A 19771-nucleotide genomic window follows, 5' to 3' on the forward strand; every position below is an offset into this window, starting at 1 on the left:
CGGACAGTGCGCGTGGCGGGGTCAGCAACAACGGGGCGCCCAGCATCCGCAACAACAGCAGTGTCCTGCAGACCTCGCGGCTGACCGCCAGGGTCAGGTAACCGATGGTCGTCCAACAGTTGTTGGTTTGTTTTTTGTTTTTGTTTTTTTTCTGTTTGTTTGTTTTTTTGTTGTTGTTGTTGTTTTGGTTTTTTTGCTGAGGAAGGTGGTGTGAAACAACTCAAATAATACAAGGAAGTTCAAAGGCTGGTTAAGGAAACTGCTTTATACGTGTATCCAGAATCTGAGAACCTGTTATAGAGAACCAAGCGCGTTGGGTTATGCTGCTGGTCAGGTGCATCTGGCTAGCAGTTGTGGTGATTTGTCCGATCGCAGTGACACCTCCTTGAGAAACTGAAACTGAAAACCTATTCCAAAGGTCAGTTGTTGGCGTGAACGTCAAGGATCACCGTGTAACGCGAAACACTGTTGTTTTTTCTCTAAGTCTGAAGTTACCACCGTCTCCTGTGGTGAATTTTACTGTTCCCAGAAACGAACCTACAGGTTCTCTCTTCAAATCTTGGGAGTACGTTACTCTTGGCATATATAATTTACCCCTGATCCACACAAATACTTTTTTTTTTCCTTCTAGAGGATTTTCCGGTGGCGGGTGTTGTCGTCTGGATCAGAGACCCATGCTTTGGCACACAGCCGACATTTTAAAATCACTTGAAGTGGGAAGACATAAAATTGTGGACACAACACAACCGTGTAATCTGGTGGACGGTTCTTCAGTGCGTCGCCTCAATGACTTCACACAGAGTTAAGGGAGAAGAAGAAGAAGAAGACATCGTCTGGACACTGTATATTGAATCCGTGACCGCCAAACGTATTGTCTCTCTTTCCTCCTGACTTCCATGACCAAAAAGTGGCTTGCTTGTGTTTTCTGATTGTAAAGTGTATTGCTGAAGGCACAAATAGAGTGGCTTAGCAGAAGAAAACAACACACACACACACACACACACACACGCACGCACGCACGCACGCACGCACGCACACACACACACACACACACACACACACATAAATATATTTGACATGACCATAAAAATAAAAAGTACATAATGTATGTATGCAAACGACAGAGATATAGATCTAAGATTTTTGTGTAAGAATAAATTTCGGTGAATTTGCGAAGCGGACTCACACAGCAGTAGATAATTACATGCTGGTCAACATATTAACTAATTCACTATCTACCCCCCACCCCCCACCCCCCAATTCTCTCTCTCTCTCTCTCTCTCTCTCTCAGTGAGAAAAGGACAGGTGTATGGATGCTCATGTAAATCAGACACGTGAGTAAACGCTACTGCTAAAAAAATACTATTTCAGTCAGTCAGTCATATCACCCAATTACATCAGTGATAGTGAAAAACGAAATACTGATGCAGTGGGGAAAAAAATGAATAAATGGTGAAAGTCTGTAAGAAAACAAAACAAACCAACAAAAAAAAAACATTTAAAAAAATGTATCACTTTGATAAGAAATATCAATGTTCCTGACTTTAAATCCTTCTTCACTGGTCTGTGACAAGCGTTTCAACGACCTATAAATATTCTGATGGCAATCATTCCTGTCGTAAATTTGAAATTAATTTTTTAAAATCAGTATCACCTCTGTAAATAGGATGCTAGATATCTTCAAGACGCTAGCCTACAGTCTCCATGCATTTCACCCATCAAAAGGTGCTGGGTTAATTTATTTTTTACAGTCAAGTTTTTCTACCTTTATCAACTTCATATTAAATGCCATGTAAAGCAAATCTGTGATATAAATACATGTACATATATTATGAAGCAGGGGTTTTTTTTTTACCATTTAAAACTGGAGTATGATCATGGTCTAAGTTTCATAGACTTTTTTCTGACTCCTACGATGCTTTTGCCACATTCTATCGCATTTCATTTTTCAATTCTTAATACTGCTGTATTATTATAATATTCACTTCATGTACTCTTGCATCGCCTGTCAATTGGCATGTGTGATTTAGTTCTCGATGCACACTCACAAATGTGTGAATGCATTGTGTATTTGTGCTCTGTGCAGAAGCATGTACTCTTTACCCACTACGCACGTGTGTGGGTGTGAGTGTGTGTGTAGGTGTGGATGCGCATGCATGCATGCTTGTAAATGTTGCGTGTGTGGTGTGTGAATATTTGTGCAGATTGAGCGTGTGAGTGTGCATTCAAGTGCACGTGTGTGTGTGCGTGTGTGTGTGCGAGTAATGGTGAGAATGCGCATGCATGCACGTTTGTATTTTGTGTGTGTGTGTGTGTGTGTGTGTGTGGTGTGAATGTTTGTGCAGATCGAGTGTGTGAGTACGCATACACGCGTGTTTGTGTGCATGCATGTGTGTCTGTTTCTGTGTGTGTGTTCTTTACATCAACCCCCTTTCATTTAATCTACAGCCATTATGACGTTCTCTCTCTTAGACTGCAGACTAAGACTCTGTAAACTAAATACACGTGCAAGCACTCGCATGCACACGCACGCACATACACACACACGCACCCCCACACACACAAACACCTGATATTAACCCCCAAGTAGCAGCCACACACAAATGCACATCTACTGACATACACTCACACACATTCATGGGAATGCATACATGCACACTCTCAAACTATACACACACGCGCACGCATACACTGTCCCACTTTCCATATTTTTCCTGTCCGCTATCACTTAGATTGGAAAGACATCAAACTGAAGATATCTGCAACACACAAGGGAGTTCAAAACGTGCATTAGCATCTCCAAAGACTATCCTTGATTGAATACAGGCATTAGCATCTCCAAAGACTATCCTTGATTGAATACAGGCATTAGCATCTCCATAGACTATCCTTGATTGAATACAGGCATTAGCATCTCCATAGACTATCCTTGATTGAATACATGCATGAGCATCTCCAAAGACTATCCTTGATTGAATACAGGCATTAGCATCTCCATAGACTATCCTTGATTGAATACAGGCATTAGCATCTCCATAGACTATCCTTGATTGAATACAGGCATTAGCATCTCCATAGACTATCCTTGATTGAATACAGGCATTAGCATCTCCATAGACTATCCTTGATTGAATACAGGCATTAGCATCTCCATAGACTATCCTTGATTGAATACAGGCATTAGCATCTCCATAGACTATCCTTGATTGAATACAGGCATTAGCATCTCCATAGACTATCCTTGATTGAATACAGGCATTAGCATCTCCAAAGACTATCCTTGATTGAATACAGGCATTAGCATCTCCATAGACTATCCTTGATTGAATACAGGCATTAGCATCTCCATAGACTATCCTTGATTGAATACAGGCATTAGCATCTCCATAGACTATCCTTGATTGAATACAGGCATTAGCATCTCCAAAGACTATCCTTGATTGAATACAGGCATTAGCATCTCCATAGACTATCCTTGATTGAATACAGGCATTAGCATCTCCAAAGACTATCCTTGATTGAATACAGGCATTAGCATCTCCATAGACTATCCTTGATTGAATACAGGCATTAGCATCTCCATAGACTATCCTTGATTGAATACAGGCATTAGCATCTCCATAGACTATCCTTGATTGAATACAGGCATTAGCATCTCCATAGACTATCCTTGATTGAATACAGGCATTAGCATCTCCATAGACTATCCTTGATTGAATACAGGCATTAGCATCTCCATAGACTATCCTTGATTGAATACAGGCATTAGCATCTCCATAGACTATCCTTGATTGAATACAGGCATTAGCATCTCCAAAGACTATCCTTGATTGAATACAGGCATTAGCATCTCCAAAGACTATCCTTGATTGAATACAGGCATTAGCATCTCCATAGACTATCCTTGATTGAATACAGGCATTAGCATCTCCATAGACTATCCTTGATTGAATACAGGCATTAGCATCTCCATAGACTATCCTTGATTGAATAGGGACAAACAAACAGAGGGTATAAACCATCACTGGCAAAGACTTTGAAAAGATTTGTGATGGTCTACATTCCATCATGGGGCAGTGGCACTGTGGGCTGGTGGTAATGCACCTGACTAGAAAGCGAGGGTCCACAGGTTCGATTCCCATATGCTTTTTACTCCCACCTCCACTAGACCTTGAACTGTGGACTGGGTGTGTCTTTTGGATAAGACGACAAACCCAGATCCTGTAAGCATCGATTCATGCACTTAACGCATGTAAAAGCACCCACAGCAGTAAAAGTATCCCTAACACAGTTATGTAGAAAAATCCACTTTGATAGTAAAACAAGTACAATTGCAAAGAGGAAGAACAGAAGGGAAAAAAAAACACATGGGTGGCACTGCACTGTGGCGAAGCACTTTCCTGGGGAGAGCAGCCTGAATTTCACTGATAAATCTGTTGTGACAAAAAATAACACACACACAGTGAAACCCTCATGAAGTACGCTTACTTCTCAGAAACCATACGTATAGATGAAACATAGCATCTGATACAGTATCATACACTCTCATAGAGAAACCATTTGAAAAGATGGAAAACATTGCATCTGATACAGCAAAATACTCTCAAAATGCAACACTTTGCATCTGAGTATAATCTAGACAACTGGTAATGTATTTTGACAGCTTCACTGAGCTGGCCACACCTTGCACATAAGGAAGATTCCAGGATGCCCAAAAAAATCTTGTTAGCGGGTTTCTATTCAGGGTTAACCCATGCGAATGGTTCAAAGACCAGTTGTTCCAGCAACGATCACTGTGACTGGTGTGTGACAGCAACAGCTGGGTGTCAACCACCAGGGATGCTGTCACCAACAGTGAAGAGTCCAGGGGAAGCTGTGGAAGAAAGGCGAAGAAGAAGAGGAGAAAAGAAAACTTCCTCACACTCACAGCCTCCTACAAGTTCAGTCCATACCTGCCCTTCCTTCTCAAGAGTCTACAGATCAAGGGTTGGTCTCTACAGTGGAGTGATGGCCTAGAGGTAACGCGTCCGCCTAGGAAGCGAGAGAATCTGTGCGCGCTGGTTCGAATCACGGCACAGCCCCCGAAATTTTCTCCCCCTCCACTAGACCTTGAGTGGTGGTCTGGACGCTAGTCATTCGGATGAGACGATAAACCGAGGTCCCGTGTGCAGCATGCACTTAGCGCACGTAAAAGAACCCACGGCAACAAAAGGGTTGTTCCTGGCAAAATTCTGTAGAAAAATCCACTTCAATAGGAAAAACAAATAAAAATGCACACAGGAAAAAATACAAAAAAATGGGTGGCGCTGTAGTATGGCGACGCGCTCTCCCTGGGGAGAGCAGCCCCAATTTCACACAGATAAATCTGTTGTGATAAAAAGAAATACAAATACAAATACAGTCATCAGAAATCATGCCGCCATGGACAAAAACACCTTTCCACTGATCTTCCGTCTGCATGGAAACTGTCATCATAGGTCAGGACAAAAGAGGGATAATATTTCTCACCGTTCCCCATTCAGAAACCATCACACTGATGTCAGTGACACTAAGAATGTTAACAAAGAAGCATGTTCTTATAAGGTTTATGGCGAAAGCAGGCACCATGGCAGAATCCAGTAGATGTTACACTTCTCATTCAGTGTTCCCCAGTATTCAGGGTTTGAAGCCCCATTCAGCATAGTCCTTGGAAAAGGCACTTCACTTCCATTTTCCTCACTCCACCCAGGTGTGAATGGGTACCTGACTTCAGCTGAGGAAGGTTAAAACAGCAGAAGGAGAATTGACCCCCACCTTGCTATCCCGAGCCCTAGACACAGTGAATATGAATTCACTGCTCCTGTGACCTTAAAAAGACAAAGGAACCTTTGACCATAACTTAATAAAGATGTAGGTAAAATCTATCTATATCACATGGATTCCAGAAATATGCCTATGTTTTGATGATCTTGCTTAGTGTGAGAATGACAGGGAACATTACATTCACTCCCTGACGTGTTCAAATAAAAACGCACACCTCATTCACTGCAGTTCAAAGGCCCCAGAGAATTTATTGGGTTACAGTATAACATGTGACACTGTACCGGTTGCTATACAAATGTTCATTAAATGAGTTATTGATTTAGAAAAAAAACAAAAAACAAGAATCATACATTTACTTGACACATACACCCCTACATCAACTCTCTCCTATTTCTTTCTTTCCTTGTCGACACACATACTCTCTCTCTCTCTCTCTCTCTTCTCTCTCTCACTACATTTCTACTTCAATTTTCTCGCACAACATAAAATCTTACATATTTTATTTAACAACAGAACCTGAAAAAGGAGGAGGATGTCTAAGACATATTCCAAAAATAAGAGTTTCACTTTTTTAAATCATCTACAAGATCTGGCTGTGCAAAACACACAACTGGCAGTACAAGCATTTGCATTCATCTGAACTTGATCTTTGAGGTACAGCAAGCTTTGCTTTTGTTGAGCTTGTGAGCATTTGTTCCATCAGTGTCATCTAACAATTGTAATGTTTTCAAGGGGATCTTTCTTTATCTGCTCACCGTAAGATTCAGTGTCTTTTTTTTTCAAAAAAACAATTCATATGGAAGTAGAAGTTAATGTAAATGTGGCATTTAACCTTTAACTCTCAACATTAATTTCTAATGCGAATGTGGCTGTTTACCACTATCTACACATGAAATGTTTTATATTATCCTTCAAAATTAAAACAGTTAAGAGATACTCAGTTTTTCACTCAGGTTTATTTCTTCTCCTTTCAAATAAGAAGTATTTTGCCCAAAATAGAGATCTCTCCAGAAGACAATACAGATCCCATCAATTCTCAACCATCAGAGAGACAGAGAGAGAGAAAGAGCGAAAAAGACACACAGGGAGTGCATGTGTTTGTTCATGCGTGTGTCAATTGTGCGTGCGTACCTGCGTGCATGCGTGTGCATGCATGCGTGCATCTGTGCTTGCACACACATGTTAATGTGCTTGTTAACAAAATTTTTTTAAATGAAAGCAAACGTTAAAAAAACGGCTGACAAAAGAGGAGCAATCAGAACACACAATCTGATCCTTGATACAAATATTGTAGTGTATGAAAACATAAAACAGAAATAGTTAATATCTATACATCATGACAAAAGTGAACACAATATGGCTGCTGCTAGTATGTACACCTTCACAACACACAGTGTTACTGACAGCTGAACAACAAATTCTTCACAACACACAAGACATCTCCATCATCCTGTTCCTAATTTTCCTTTCCAGATCCTCTACACAAAATACTACTTTTTGACTCACTTGTGTAAACAAAGTGAGTCTATGTTTTAACCCGGTGTTCGGTTGTCTGTGTGTGTGTGTCTGTGCGTCTGTGTGTCCGTGGTAAACTTTAACACTGACATTTTCTCTGCAACTACTTTGTCAGTTGACACCAAATTTGGCATAAAAATAGGACAAATTCAGTTCTTTCCAGTCATCTTGTTTAAAACAATATTGCACCTCTGGGATGGGCATAAAAAAATAAAGAATGAAGCCTAATTATATGCAAACTGCATTTACTGTTATATTTTTATATATTTTGTATTCTCTAAACTTGGCACTTTGATCTGATATTCTGACCCAACAACTAGAGCAGTCATTATTATTATTTTTTGTTCAAACAGGAACTTCTTTTGCTAAGCATGGAAGTTTTATTTATTTTGCAAACGTTTTGGCGCAGATAGTAAAAAAGGGAAATTACTCTGTAATTAATGCTAGGGGAGTTAATTTGCTTTAAACTGATCTTTCTCATCTTAAACATTACATTTTGAAATTATACTCAATACATAAAAAGCTTGGATTTTTTTTTTTTTTTTTTTTTTTTAAGTGTATCACAAGTGAGTCTTGAAGGCCTTGCCTCTCTTGTTTTATATATATATTTTCATGAAACTTTGATTTTACGTATTTTAAACTTTGATCATTTTAACATGGCTTATAGTAATGTGCTCATTTTCAGCATGTTTTCATGTAATATGCTTTCAGCCTTCTGGTTGCCAGGGAAATGTGCAAAATAAAAAAATCTATCATTATCAATATTACTATTAATTACATATCACTCAGTCTCAAATCTGGCAGGTGAGGTCATTTAACAGTTAAGAGGAACAATTTCATTTTCTTTTAATCATTTCTTTTTGTTATCTTTTATTTCCATTGCAAGAGTGGCAGTTCTGGGTAACACAGTGTCTTCAAATATTGCAAGTAACACACTAGCATTTTTTTTCTCTCTCTCTTTTTAAGAATTCCTATTGCAAGAGCAGCAGTACAGAGTTACACAGTGTCTTCCATCAGTTTAGAGTAACACAATAACAATTTTTCTCTCTTTTTTTAATTCTTACCGCAAGAGCAGCAGTACTGAGTAACACAGTGTCTTCAAACAATTAAGAGTAACACAAGAACAATTTCTTTTTCTTACTTTTTTCTCTTTAAATTCCTATTGCAAGACTGGCAGTATAAGTTACAACTGTAAACAATCTTATTCCTTTTTACTTTTTCTTCTTTTTTTTTTTCTTTTCTGTTGCAAGAGTGGTAGCACTCAGTCACAGACAGTTAACGCTGAAATCTGCAAGAGACCACAGAACTCACTGACTGCTTTGTGAATCTCTCACAACTTTTACCCTCCCTCCCCACCCTCCTTCAGTTTTCCCCTCTCCGTGTCACCACCCCCATACCCCCTCATCCCCGACTGACAGACGCAATCTTTCCAGTTACAGTTACATGCCAACTCCAAAATGGCAAGCGCTCCCATGGAGGCCAAAAGAAGCGCTTCAAAGACACTCTGAAAGCTTCTCTGAAGGCCTTCAACATCAGCCACGACACATGGGAGCTGAATGCAATGGACAGACCAAAGTGGCGTTCAGCTGTCCACAAAGGCGCCAAATCCGGTGAGGCCAACAAAATCGCTGCAGCAGAGCAACGCAGACAGGCCAGGAAAAGCAGTGCCAGCAAGTCCCCGACAGCCGCCACCATCCCCTGTCCACACTGCATCAGAACCTTCCAGGTGCGGATTGGCCTGACCAGGCATCTGCGCACCCACAGAGTCCAACCCACCCACCCCTAGGATGACTAGATGGTCCTCGTCAACCCAACGGACGAACCAGATGGTCCTCGTCGATCCCGACAGACGAACCACACATGCCAATTTGCAATAAAGATCCCTCCACTAACCAGACAACCCTCTTAATGTTCAATATACAGAGCAGAACATTACACATGCATATAAATCCATTCATTCATGCATCCATGCACCGATTTATACATCATCTATTTGTGAATATATGCACATACATACGTTATGTATGCATGCATGCACATGTGTACATATGCGTATGACATGACATGGCATGACACTACATTGTAAGGCATTACATGGCAGTACACTACAAACAATAACCCTACCGTGCAGTATGATAGTAGTGTAGGACTATCACCATCAACAGCAGAGAAGGCAACTGACTATCTGGGCAAGAATTTGATCAAAGTGGGGAGTGTCTTGCCCAAGTTACATCCCCAATATCTCCACCAAGAAGGCTGTAGGACAGTTGGCACTGGGATGGTCCCCAAAGGCCAACTAGCTCCCTACGCTGCATCACTGAGAACAAGAGTGATCTTGTGAGCGGCCGTAGAAGCCAGCCGGATCACCGACGAAAGCTACACAAGTGAGTAGCCTTCTTTGACTGAGAGATCGGTTTAACTTGGTAGTCATTAAGAGCGATCTTGTCTCCAAGTTTGAGAGTGATAGTCCAAAAGACTAAACCGTGAATGAATTCCCACTGCAGTGATGAAACCATTCATCAAACAGCTGTCACTTTGCTGTTGGCCCAACTGTAAGCTTATGTCAATCTGTGATATAAGCCTCACAGTAACTGGTTCTAAATGATGCGTAGTATCATCGGAGAAATTCTTTTTTCACTTCAGATAAAAAGAATTTTGTCATTTGAACACTTAAAGAGTGATGATACTATTTGTACCCCATTCCATCAACATGACATGCATTAGAAACTGGTCTTGAAACAACAGAAAATACATACATACATATATATATATATATATATACATATGTATATACATAGAGAGAGAGAGATGTGGACAATTCATAGCATATCATATAAATGCATTATCGGAAAGCCTTCACATAGATACATACACCTGAGCAAGTGAGTATGTGCATACATGCATGTACACTTATGAAGTACATGCACATATATACTGTATACATCTATATTTTTCTGTAAAGATTTTCCTTCATCTTTCATAAAACAACGAACTAATGTCTTCCTTATGTGAAAAGACTTCATTTATCTTACAAGAGCACTTTATGTTCAAAATGATATCTTGGGTTTTCTGCATTTTTTTTTAATTGTTGATGTTACTGTTGTTGGTGGGTTGTCGGGCTTTTTTTCAAGACTAGACCAACAAACAAGAAAGTGCACACCCATTCACACACAATCCAGATGTCTACTACACTTTACCTAACCAGTCACATAGTCAGAAAACTAAAATGGACCTCCGAAACAACATCGTCATCCTCCTCCTCCTCCTCCTCCTCTTTCACATCAATAAGAATTTTTTTAAATGGTGACCCAGCTTCAGTCCCCCTCCACTCCTGTGCTTGGGTTGAGTCCTATCAAGGTCTTCAGTGTCAGCAGATCATCGAAGACTGTCGCTGGAGGGACGTGGTGGAAGTCTCTTCACTGGGTGGGACGCTCACTCAGTCTGGCTCCATAACTAAGTGATTATTATGGTCAGTAGGGGGCTTAGTAGGTGGAGTCTTAAGTATGGTAAATAAGAACAGGCACTACCGAACACCACCAGTCACTCAGCAGAAGCGCACTTTATCCTCTGGTGTGCGTGGCCTCCTGACAACTGCCAACACTTTCGTTGCAACAGATGAACCCAAGTATGTCTGTGTATGAGGGACTTGGAATAGGTGGCATAAGAACAACATGGCAGTAATGCCAATGAAATGGTGCAGATAATGGGGCAGCATAATAAACAAACAAGCGAACAACAAGAAGCGCCATTTCTCCGCTGACTGCACCCCTAGTCTTGAACTATGACGGAGTGAGAAGTCAGCAGTACACAGGCAGGTATCTCTGTTATCACGCATTCTCCAACGAAGCGCGTCACAGAGCAGTTCTCAATGTGATGCCCGAGAAAGACCCCAACCCTAAGTTAGTTACCTCCCCTGGAGTCACCAGGAGGAAGGCCTGAGATGATGACTCCGGTGATGAGTTAGCCCAGCAAGACTCCATCCAACCCTTGCCCTAAAATGACTCCACACCCCTAAAATTAACATTTTTTTCAAATTAATCAGAAAGCACATATTAGTATATTACTGAGAAAAAAAATACAGAGCAGAGTTAATTTCAGGCAACCCCCAACACACTCCAGTCCAGATCCCAAAAGCACTCTATGATGAGTCTTTGGTATCTTTTCAACTTCCAACAGTCACTCAGGGGCAATGCCAGATTTAAACTCCAACCGAACATGAGTGGAGCGTTTATCAAGCCAACCCAAACTAACTCATGGACAGTCATTTTGGAGCTGAATAACTACCCCAAACTTACCTGATATTTATCTGGACTTGTTTTGTTTTGTTTTGTTAATAATCAGTTCAGTTTCAGTTTCAATGATGCGTCAAAGCGTGTGGACGGATCTATGTATACCAAACCCCATCTGCTGGTTTAGAAAAAAAAAAAAAAATTTTTTAAAGGAGCAGATGCCTGACTTTCTTTTAAACCCAACATGCTGGTCAGGCCTTGAGACCTTACCATTTTTTTTTTCAAATGTATATTACATCTTTTTAGAAAATAAAGAAATTCAATATGAAAAGGGGGTTGGAATAAAATATGGGGCATGGGATGGAGTTTAGAAAAAAAAAAAGAAGAAAAAAAGTGCTTCCTTGAAATATCTCCAATGGTAGTGTTTCCGGGCTGCAGACCGCAGCAGGAGTCCAAGCGATGCTTAAGGAGTCATTTCCAGGCACTAACAGTGGCGTGTGTTTCCCCATGAAGCACAGTGTGTGTGTGTTGGGGGGAGGTGGGGGGGGTCTCTGGTAGGCAGTCGGTCGTCCCCTGGCGGTGTTTTTACAGCGGGTTCCCCCTCTGCAGTGTAAATCGTCCTTCTCCCTGCCTGTCAGTAGTTCTTCTTCAGTCTTCTGTGTGTAAATCGTCCTTCTCCCTCCCAGTCAGTAGTTCTTCTTCAGTCTTCTGTGTGTAAATCGTCCTTCTCCCTGCCTGTCAATAGTTCTTCTTCAGTCTTCTGTGTGTAAATCGTCCTTCTCCCTGCCTGTCAATAGTTCTTCTTCAGTCTTCTGCATGTAAATCGACCTTCTCCCTGCCTGTCAATAGTTCTTCTTCAGTCTTCTGTGTGTAAATCGTCCTTCTCCCTGCCTGTCAGTAGTTCTTCTTCAGTCTTCTGTGTGTAAATCATCCTTCTCCCTGCCTGTCAATAGTTCTTCTTCAGTCTTCTGTGTGTAAATCGTTCTTCTCCCTGCCTGTCAATAGTTCTTCTTCAGTCTTCTGTGTGTAAATCGTCCTTCTCCCTGCCTGTCAATAGTTCTTCTTCAGTCTTTTCTGCATGTAAATCGTTCTTCTCCCTGCCTGTCAGTAGTTCTTCTTCAGTCTTCTGCGTGTAAATCGTCCTTCTCCATGTACCTGTCGGCAGTTCTTCTTCAGTCTTCTGTGTGTAAATCGTGCTTCTCCCTGCCTGTCAATAGTTCTTCTTCAGCCTTTTGTTCTCCTCCTCCAGCTGCCGGACATGGAGCATCAGCTTCTGGGTCGTCTCTGCATAGTGAGCCAGGGTCGCCTGCATCTCTCTCTGGAAACACACCAGTTCTCCTTTGAGATGATAGCATTCAAACGTGAAATTTAATACTTCAACAAAAAATGTCTACTATCACCAGTGTGTGTGATGGGACATAAAACAAAATTCCCTTCTATCCAGACATGAAAATTAATACTTCAACAAAAAAATGTCTGCTATGATGTCGCCTGCATTTCTCTCTCAAGACACACCAAATCTCCTTTTGAACTTTAACATTCAAACGTGAAATTTAATACTTCAACAACAAAAAATGTCTGCAATCACCAGTATGTGTGAGGTCACCTGCATTTATCTCTGAAAACACAGCAGTTCTCCTTTTGAACGATAACATTCCATCGTTAATCACCAGTATACATGTGTGAGATCGCCTGCATTTCTCTCTGAAAACACACCAGTTCTCCTTTTGAACGATAACATTCAAATGTGATGATTAATACTTCAACAAAAAATGTCCATCACCAGCATGTGTGATTGGACATTAACCTAAACAAAATTCCTTCTTTCCAGATGAGAAAATTAATACTTTCACAAAATCTCTATAATCACCCATATGGGTGATTGGACATTAACCAAAACAAATTTCCTTCTATCCAGATGTGAAAATTAATACTTTCACAAAATGTCTATAATCACTAGTATGTGTGACGGGACATTATCATTATTCTTACCATTATTATCAGCATTTATGCCTAATCTTGAAAATAAAACCTAGGCATTTACACATACGTAAAAATCAAAAAGGAAACATTGAACACAAGATACCAAACATTATCATTCATCCCCCCCTCCTCCCTAACCCCCCATGCACACACCCACAGCACACACAGGCACACATACACGCACACAGAACACAAGTCAAAGCACACAATCATGAATAGCACATGATCAAAAATACAACCAACAAATTCTCACTCACTCACTCACTAATAGTAATACCAATAGTCATTTCAGTTGATACTGGAAAGGGATGAGCTGCTGAGAGTTATTCAGGAGCGGAAAAGGTGGGTCTTCAAACTGGACTTGAAAGATTGCAGCGAAGAGTGACGTGGAGGCTGAGGAAGTTGATTCCAAAGAATAGGGGCTTGGAATGAAAAACTGCATTCGCCATACATTTGGGTTCGAGCAGGGGGGGATCCTAAGCATGCCAGTGTAAGAAGAAGAGAGGAGCTGGCGTGAAGGTATATATGGATGAAAGAGATCAGAAAGATACTGTGGACCAGAAGCCTCAATGGACTTGAAACAAAGAGAGACGACTTTGTAGATAATTCTTTCTTGTACCGGGATCCAGTGTAAAGCATGAAGGAGAGGAGGGACGTGATCAAATCTTGAGGAACGAAAGACAAGACAAGCAGCATGGTTCTGGACTTTCTGAAGCCTAGCAATGAGGTGGCTGGGTGAACCGACAAGCAGGGAATTACAACAATCAAGGCGGGACAACACAAAGACACAGAGGAGAGTTTTGGTTGCATCTTCAGTCAGGAGATGACAAATGGATGCAATTCTGTGAATTTCAAAGTAACACAATTTACATATGTTTGCAACATGCTGCTGATAGGAAAGAGACTGGTCTAGTATGACACCAAAATTACTGACAAAACAGGAAAGAGGAATGTCGGCGCCACTGACAGAGACTGAGGAAGGAAGAGAGACTGAGCGGCAAAGTGGTTGTGGGGTGATAATCATGATTTCAGTTTTATCCTCACTTAATATAAGCTTGTTTTCAGTCATCCATGTCTTCAGATCAGAGCTGCAGGCCTGAGTAGAGTCAATGAGAGAGGGAAGGAGAGACAGAAGTCCCAACAGATACAGCTGGTTGTCATCGCAAAAGCTATGGTGGGACAACGAATGATGATTTGCAATGGTGGAAATCGGTTGTGTATAGAGAACAAACAATATGGGCCCAAGCACAGAGCCTTGTGGCACACCAAATTGTATGTCAGAAGGGGAGGATTAAAGACCGCAAACAGAAACAACATTGGACCAGTCAAACAGATAAGAGAGGAACCATGAGAGAGCGAGATCGCAGATTCCAAAAGTGCGATTCAGACGGTTGAGGAGAATCTGACGATCAACAGTATCAAAGGCGGCTGAAAGATCAGGGACGGAGAGAATAGATACTTCATTGTTGTCAAGAGAAGTTAATAAATCGTTCACAATTTTGAGAAGGGCTGTCTCAGTGCTATGACCAGTGCAGTAAGCAGAGTGATATGGGTAATTCAAGTTACTGGTGCTGAGGTGGTCGAGAAGTTGAGCAGACAACTTTCACTGTGACTTTTGAGAAAAAGGGAAGATAAGAAATGGATCTGTAATTCTTTAGTGAGTCCGGATCGAGACTGGGATTTTTGAGCTGTGGCCATAAGATAGCAGACTTAAACACAATGGGAAAGGAGCCAGACCTAAGCGAGTTGTAAATAACAGCAGTGATGTGTGGAAGAAGTGTGTCAAGTCAATGGTTGTGGAAGGAAGTGGGAAGAGGGTCAAGTTGACTGTCTGATAATTCTCTGACAGTGTCAACAGAGACAGGCTGGAAAGAGGTGAGGGGGGGATGCCAAAGAAAGGTGGGTCAGGAAAGACGAAGAGGCGACAGAATGAGAGTCAAGAGTCTGACAGAGGTCCAGGATCTTACTGGTGAAAAAATCTGAAAGTGCTTGTGGAAGTTGGGAAGTGGGATGTTGGTGGGAAGGGGAGAGTGGTCAGATTTGCTAAAGAGTTTGTTGGGAACTTGCATGCTGCACGACAGGTGCAATAGCCGAGTGGTTAAAGCGCTGGACCTTCAATCTGAGGGTCCCGAGTTTGATTCTCGGTAACGGCACCTGGTGGGTAAAGGGTGGAGATTTTTCCAATCTCCCAGGTCAATATATGTGCAGACCTGCTTGTGCTTGAACGGCTTCGTGTATATACGCAAGCTCAAGATCAAATACGCATATTACAGATCCTGTAATCCATGTCAGCATATCCAGAATGCACACCCCCGAAATGGAGCATGGCTGCCTCGGTGGAGGGGTAAAAACGGTCATACACATAAAAGCCTACTCGTGTACTTACGAGGAGTTGCAGCCCATGAACAAAGAAGAAGAAGCATGCCACAGGCAGAGGGAGGGAAACAAAGGGATCACTTCTTATTTCTCTTTGCGCGATCATTCAGCAGAATCAGGTTAACAACAGCACAACATCCCCCTCACCGCGCCCCCAATCCCCTCCCCCTCCCAAGCCCTCTCCTGCAGTTCCCAACCTACGCTCTCCACCGCAGAGCGAAGGGACCAACCAACCAACCCAACCCCACCAGCAAGGGGTGGCATTCAAGAGACCATCGTACCTGCAGGTAAAGGTGTGTACCTGCGACTAAATCTACATGAGGCAAGGCAAAAGGGGCCTTGCTTCATGTAGATTTACCACCAGGTACACTTTACCCAAATCTAGGCAAGGCAAAAGAGGCCTTGCTTCATGTAAATGTACCCGCAGATACACTTTACCCAAATCTAGGCAAGGCAAAAGGGGCCTTGCTTCATGTAGATTTACCCCCAGGTACACTTTACCCAAATCTTGGCAAGGCAAAAGGGGCCTTGCTTCATGTAGATTTACCCCCAGGTACACTTTACCCAAATCTAGGCAAGGCAAAAGGGGCCTTGCTTCATGTAGATTTACCCCCACGTACACTTTACCCAAATCTAGGCAAGGCAAAAGGGGCCTTGCTTCATGTAGATTTACCCCCAGGTACACTTTACCCAAATCTAGTCAAGGCAAACGGGGCCTTGCTTCATGTAGATTTACCACCAGGTACACTTTACCCAAATCTAGGCAAGGCAAAAGAGGCCTTGCTTCATGTAAATGTACCCGCAGATACACTTTACCCAAATCTAGGCAAAGCAAAAGGGGCCTTGCTTCATGTAGATTTACCCCCAGGTACACTTTACCCAAATCTAGGCAAGGCAAAAGGGGCCTTGCTTCATGTAGATTGACCCCCAGGTACACTTTACCCAAATCTAGGCAAGGCAAAAGGGGCCTTGCTTCATGTAGATTTACCCCCAGGTACACTTTACCCAAATCTAGGCAAGGCAAATGGGGCCTTGCTTCATGTAGATTTACCACCAGGTACACTTTACCCAAATCTAGGCAAGGCAAACGGGGCCTTGCTTCATGTAGATTTACCACCAGGTACACTTTACCCAAATCTAGGCAAGGCAAAAGAGGCCTTGCTTCATGTAAATGTACCCGCAGATACACTTTACCCAAATCTAGGCAAGGCAAAAGGGGCTTTGCTTCATGTAGATTTACCCCCAGGTACACTTTACCCAAATCTAGGCAAGGCAAACGGGGCCTTGCATCATGTAGATGTACCCGCAGGTACATCTTTACTTCAAGATGGTCTCTTGAATATCACACCCCAGCCAGGCAGGCAGGCAAACCAGCAGTAAGTCATCACCTCGAAGGTGTGGAACTGTCGCAGCATGGCCAGGTGCAGGCCCTGGATGTCGCGGTGGATGTCGTCCCGAACCTCCTCCATGGCGTCCGCCACCAGGCTCCTCAGGAACTCACGCTGCGTGGCCCCCACCTCCCCCCCGACGCCCCCCACCTCCACCGGCCCCGCCGCCGCTGTGCAGCCCAGGGCACCGTTATGTGCCACCCCTGCCGGGTGTCTGGTTGTGGTGGGGAAGGCGGAGGAGGAGGAGGAAGGGGAGGGGTCTCGGCCGGGGCTGAGTCCCTCCCCCATGCCTGCCTCCCCTTCTTCCCCTCCGCTGATTGCTGCCGAGTCCTGACAGACGAATGATTAGTAGTAGTAGTAGTAGTAGTAGTAATAGTATTGTTGTTGAGGAACTAAACTGGTATGACACCCCTTCATTATTATTATCATTATTATTGGTATTATCATTATTATTGATACTTATGTAGTACCAGTCTTCAGTCAGACTCCAAGTCTGAAGCGCTAAGCGCTTAAGAAACACTGAGTCCTTTGCACAACAGGCTGCCTACCTGGGTAGAGCTGACCGACGGCTGTCTTAAGGTGCTCAACATTTGTTTCCCCGTGTCATTCAGTCCAGCTTCAGTTAGGCATACGCAAGCACAATGAATATGAGTGGATTTTTCTTCAGAAATTCACCAGGGTCAACAGTTTTGTTGCCGAGGGTAAGTGCATGCTGCACCTTGGTTTATCGTCTCATCTGAATACCTAGCATCCAGACCACCACTCAAGGTCTAGAGGACAAGGAGAAAATTCTGGCAACTGTGGCATTCATTGGTCTCATTGGAGTATTTTTTTTAATGTTTGGTGCACATGCATGATGGTGGTAACAGTAACTGGACTGAATGTTGTCACAGTGAGGGCCACATTCATGCGCAGGTACATGCACATGGGGCATGGCATGGTGTGGTGTGGTGTAGTGTGGTGTTCTGCTGAGTTGTGTTGCACTACATTTCATTACACTGTGTTGTATTGTGCTGGACTGAGCTGGACTGTACCGAACTGTACTGTACTTTACTTTAGTGCACTGTGTTTAATAGTACTGCACTGTATCATACTGTACCGTATCACATCACATCACATCTTGCTGCAATACAACGCATCCCAAGCAGCCCTCACCTTTCTCACACCACAAAAACAACGCAGCACAACACACACTCCTGCCCCCACCACCACAACCACCACTACCAAAAAAAAAAAACACTCACAGGGGAGGCAGACGCTCTGGACCTGTCGCCCACCATCAAAGCACTGTGCGGATGCATGGCAGCCTGCCCCACAGCCACACCCTGAGGAGGCACGACCCCCTGCTCCACGCCAGACAGACTGCCGGGCCCCACGACACCCTCAGTGGCAGAGTTCTGCAGGCTGCTGCACAGCTGGGGGTGCGAGAGCTGACCCACGGCTGGGGAGTGGACCGTACCACCGCTGTGCTGCAGGAGGGACAGGTGTCCTGCCGTGATGTTGTGGGACAGGTGTCCTCCACCTGTGGCATTGTGGGACAGGTGTCCCACTCCTGTGGCACTGTGGGACAGGTGTCCCGCTCCAGTGGCACTGTGGGACAGGTGTCCCGCTCCGGTGGCATTGTGGGACACGTGTCCGGCAGCACTGGTGACAGAAACACGCTGATGGTCTGTGGGCGGCTGCTTGGCTGTGGCGGAGTGCTTGGCACCGGTGGTGACGGCGTTGTTGCTGACGTTGCTGATGATGCTGTGGGGGTGGGACGCCGGTTCAATGTTGCTGTTGTTCTGTTCACAGAGTATAATAACAAGTTGTTGTTGTTGTTGTTGTTGTTCTTGTTGTTGTTGGTGTGTGTGTGTGTGTGTGTGTGTGTGTGTGTGTGTTCAATATCCATTTCTAAAATACATGGAAGGATATACATGCACTGAAACACCGGAGGAAGAGCAAGAAGAAGAAGAAGAAGAAAGAAAGAGATTTCATTTGGTACAGACAGGCAGACAAATGAAATACAAAAGCAGTCAGATCTGGAACATTTCCATGAAAACATCTTTTTTTTTTTAGAATTAACATTCAAATCAAAGATTCACATGCAATGAGAAAGGAGATGAATCAGAACCAACTATGTACCAACAACTGCCGTTAGTACAAAACACAACGTCATAATGAAGTGAACGAAAATTAATCAGGTTGATTCATAATGTTCCAAAATAAGCAGAATAAAAGAGCTAAAAAGTTTGGGGTGAAGCCTTATAGAGTTGTGTTATGCTGTGCTCTGTGCTGTGCTGTGCTGTGCTGTGCTGTGCTGTGCTGTAATGTGCTGTGCTGTGCTGTGCTGTGCTGTGCTGTGCTGTGCTGTACTCTATGTTCTCACCTGTCCCAGAAAGGAAGGCAGGGAGAAGAGAGAGCTGTCTCTGTGGCCTCCAGTCTGCGAGACAGCCGACAGCTCTGCTGCCCCCTTTGTCAGAGGGGAGAACACTCCTG

The 19771-nt window shown here is 43.1% G+C and overlaps 1 protein-coding gene and 1 pseudogene across 3 annotated transcripts in view; one reads left to right on the top strand and one right to left on the bottom strand.

Annotated features, from left to right (window-relative positions):
• LOC143284742 (uncharacterized) overlaps nt 1–1499 on the top strand; it is a 32309-nt gene extending 30810 nt beyond the window's left edge. For both annotated transcript variants that reach the window (XM_076591702.1, XM_076591704.1), the window contains exon 7: nt 1–1499. This exon is cut by the window's left edge. In XM_076591702.1, the coding sequence (XP_076447817.1) occupies nt 1–101 (101 nt within the window). In that variant the 3' untranslated portion in view covers nt 102–1499.
• A 10599-nt stretch (nt 1500–12098) lies between these two features.
• Nucleotides 12099–19771, bottom strand: part of LOC143284743 (uncharacterized) — a 35898-nt pseudogene continuing 28225 nt past the window's right edge. The window contains exons 11-14 of the transcript XR_013055604.1: nt 19662–19768; nt 18538–19077; nt 17294–17623; nt 12099–12864 (exon numbers count right to left, since the gene is read on the bottom strand). The product of XR_013055604.1 is annotated as an uncharacterized LOC143284743 (transcript). The remainder of the gene's footprint in view (nt 12865–17293; nt 17624–18537; nt 19078–19661; nt 19769–19771) is intronic.

Source organism: Babylonia areolata, chromosome 8, assembly GCF_041734735.1.
Source record: "Babylonia areolata isolate BAREFJ2019XMU chromosome 8, ASM4173473v1, whole genome shotgun sequence".
Classification (NCBI taxonomy): domain Eukaryota; kingdom Metazoa; phylum Mollusca; class Gastropoda; order Neogastropoda; family Buccinidae; genus Babylonia; species Babylonia areolata.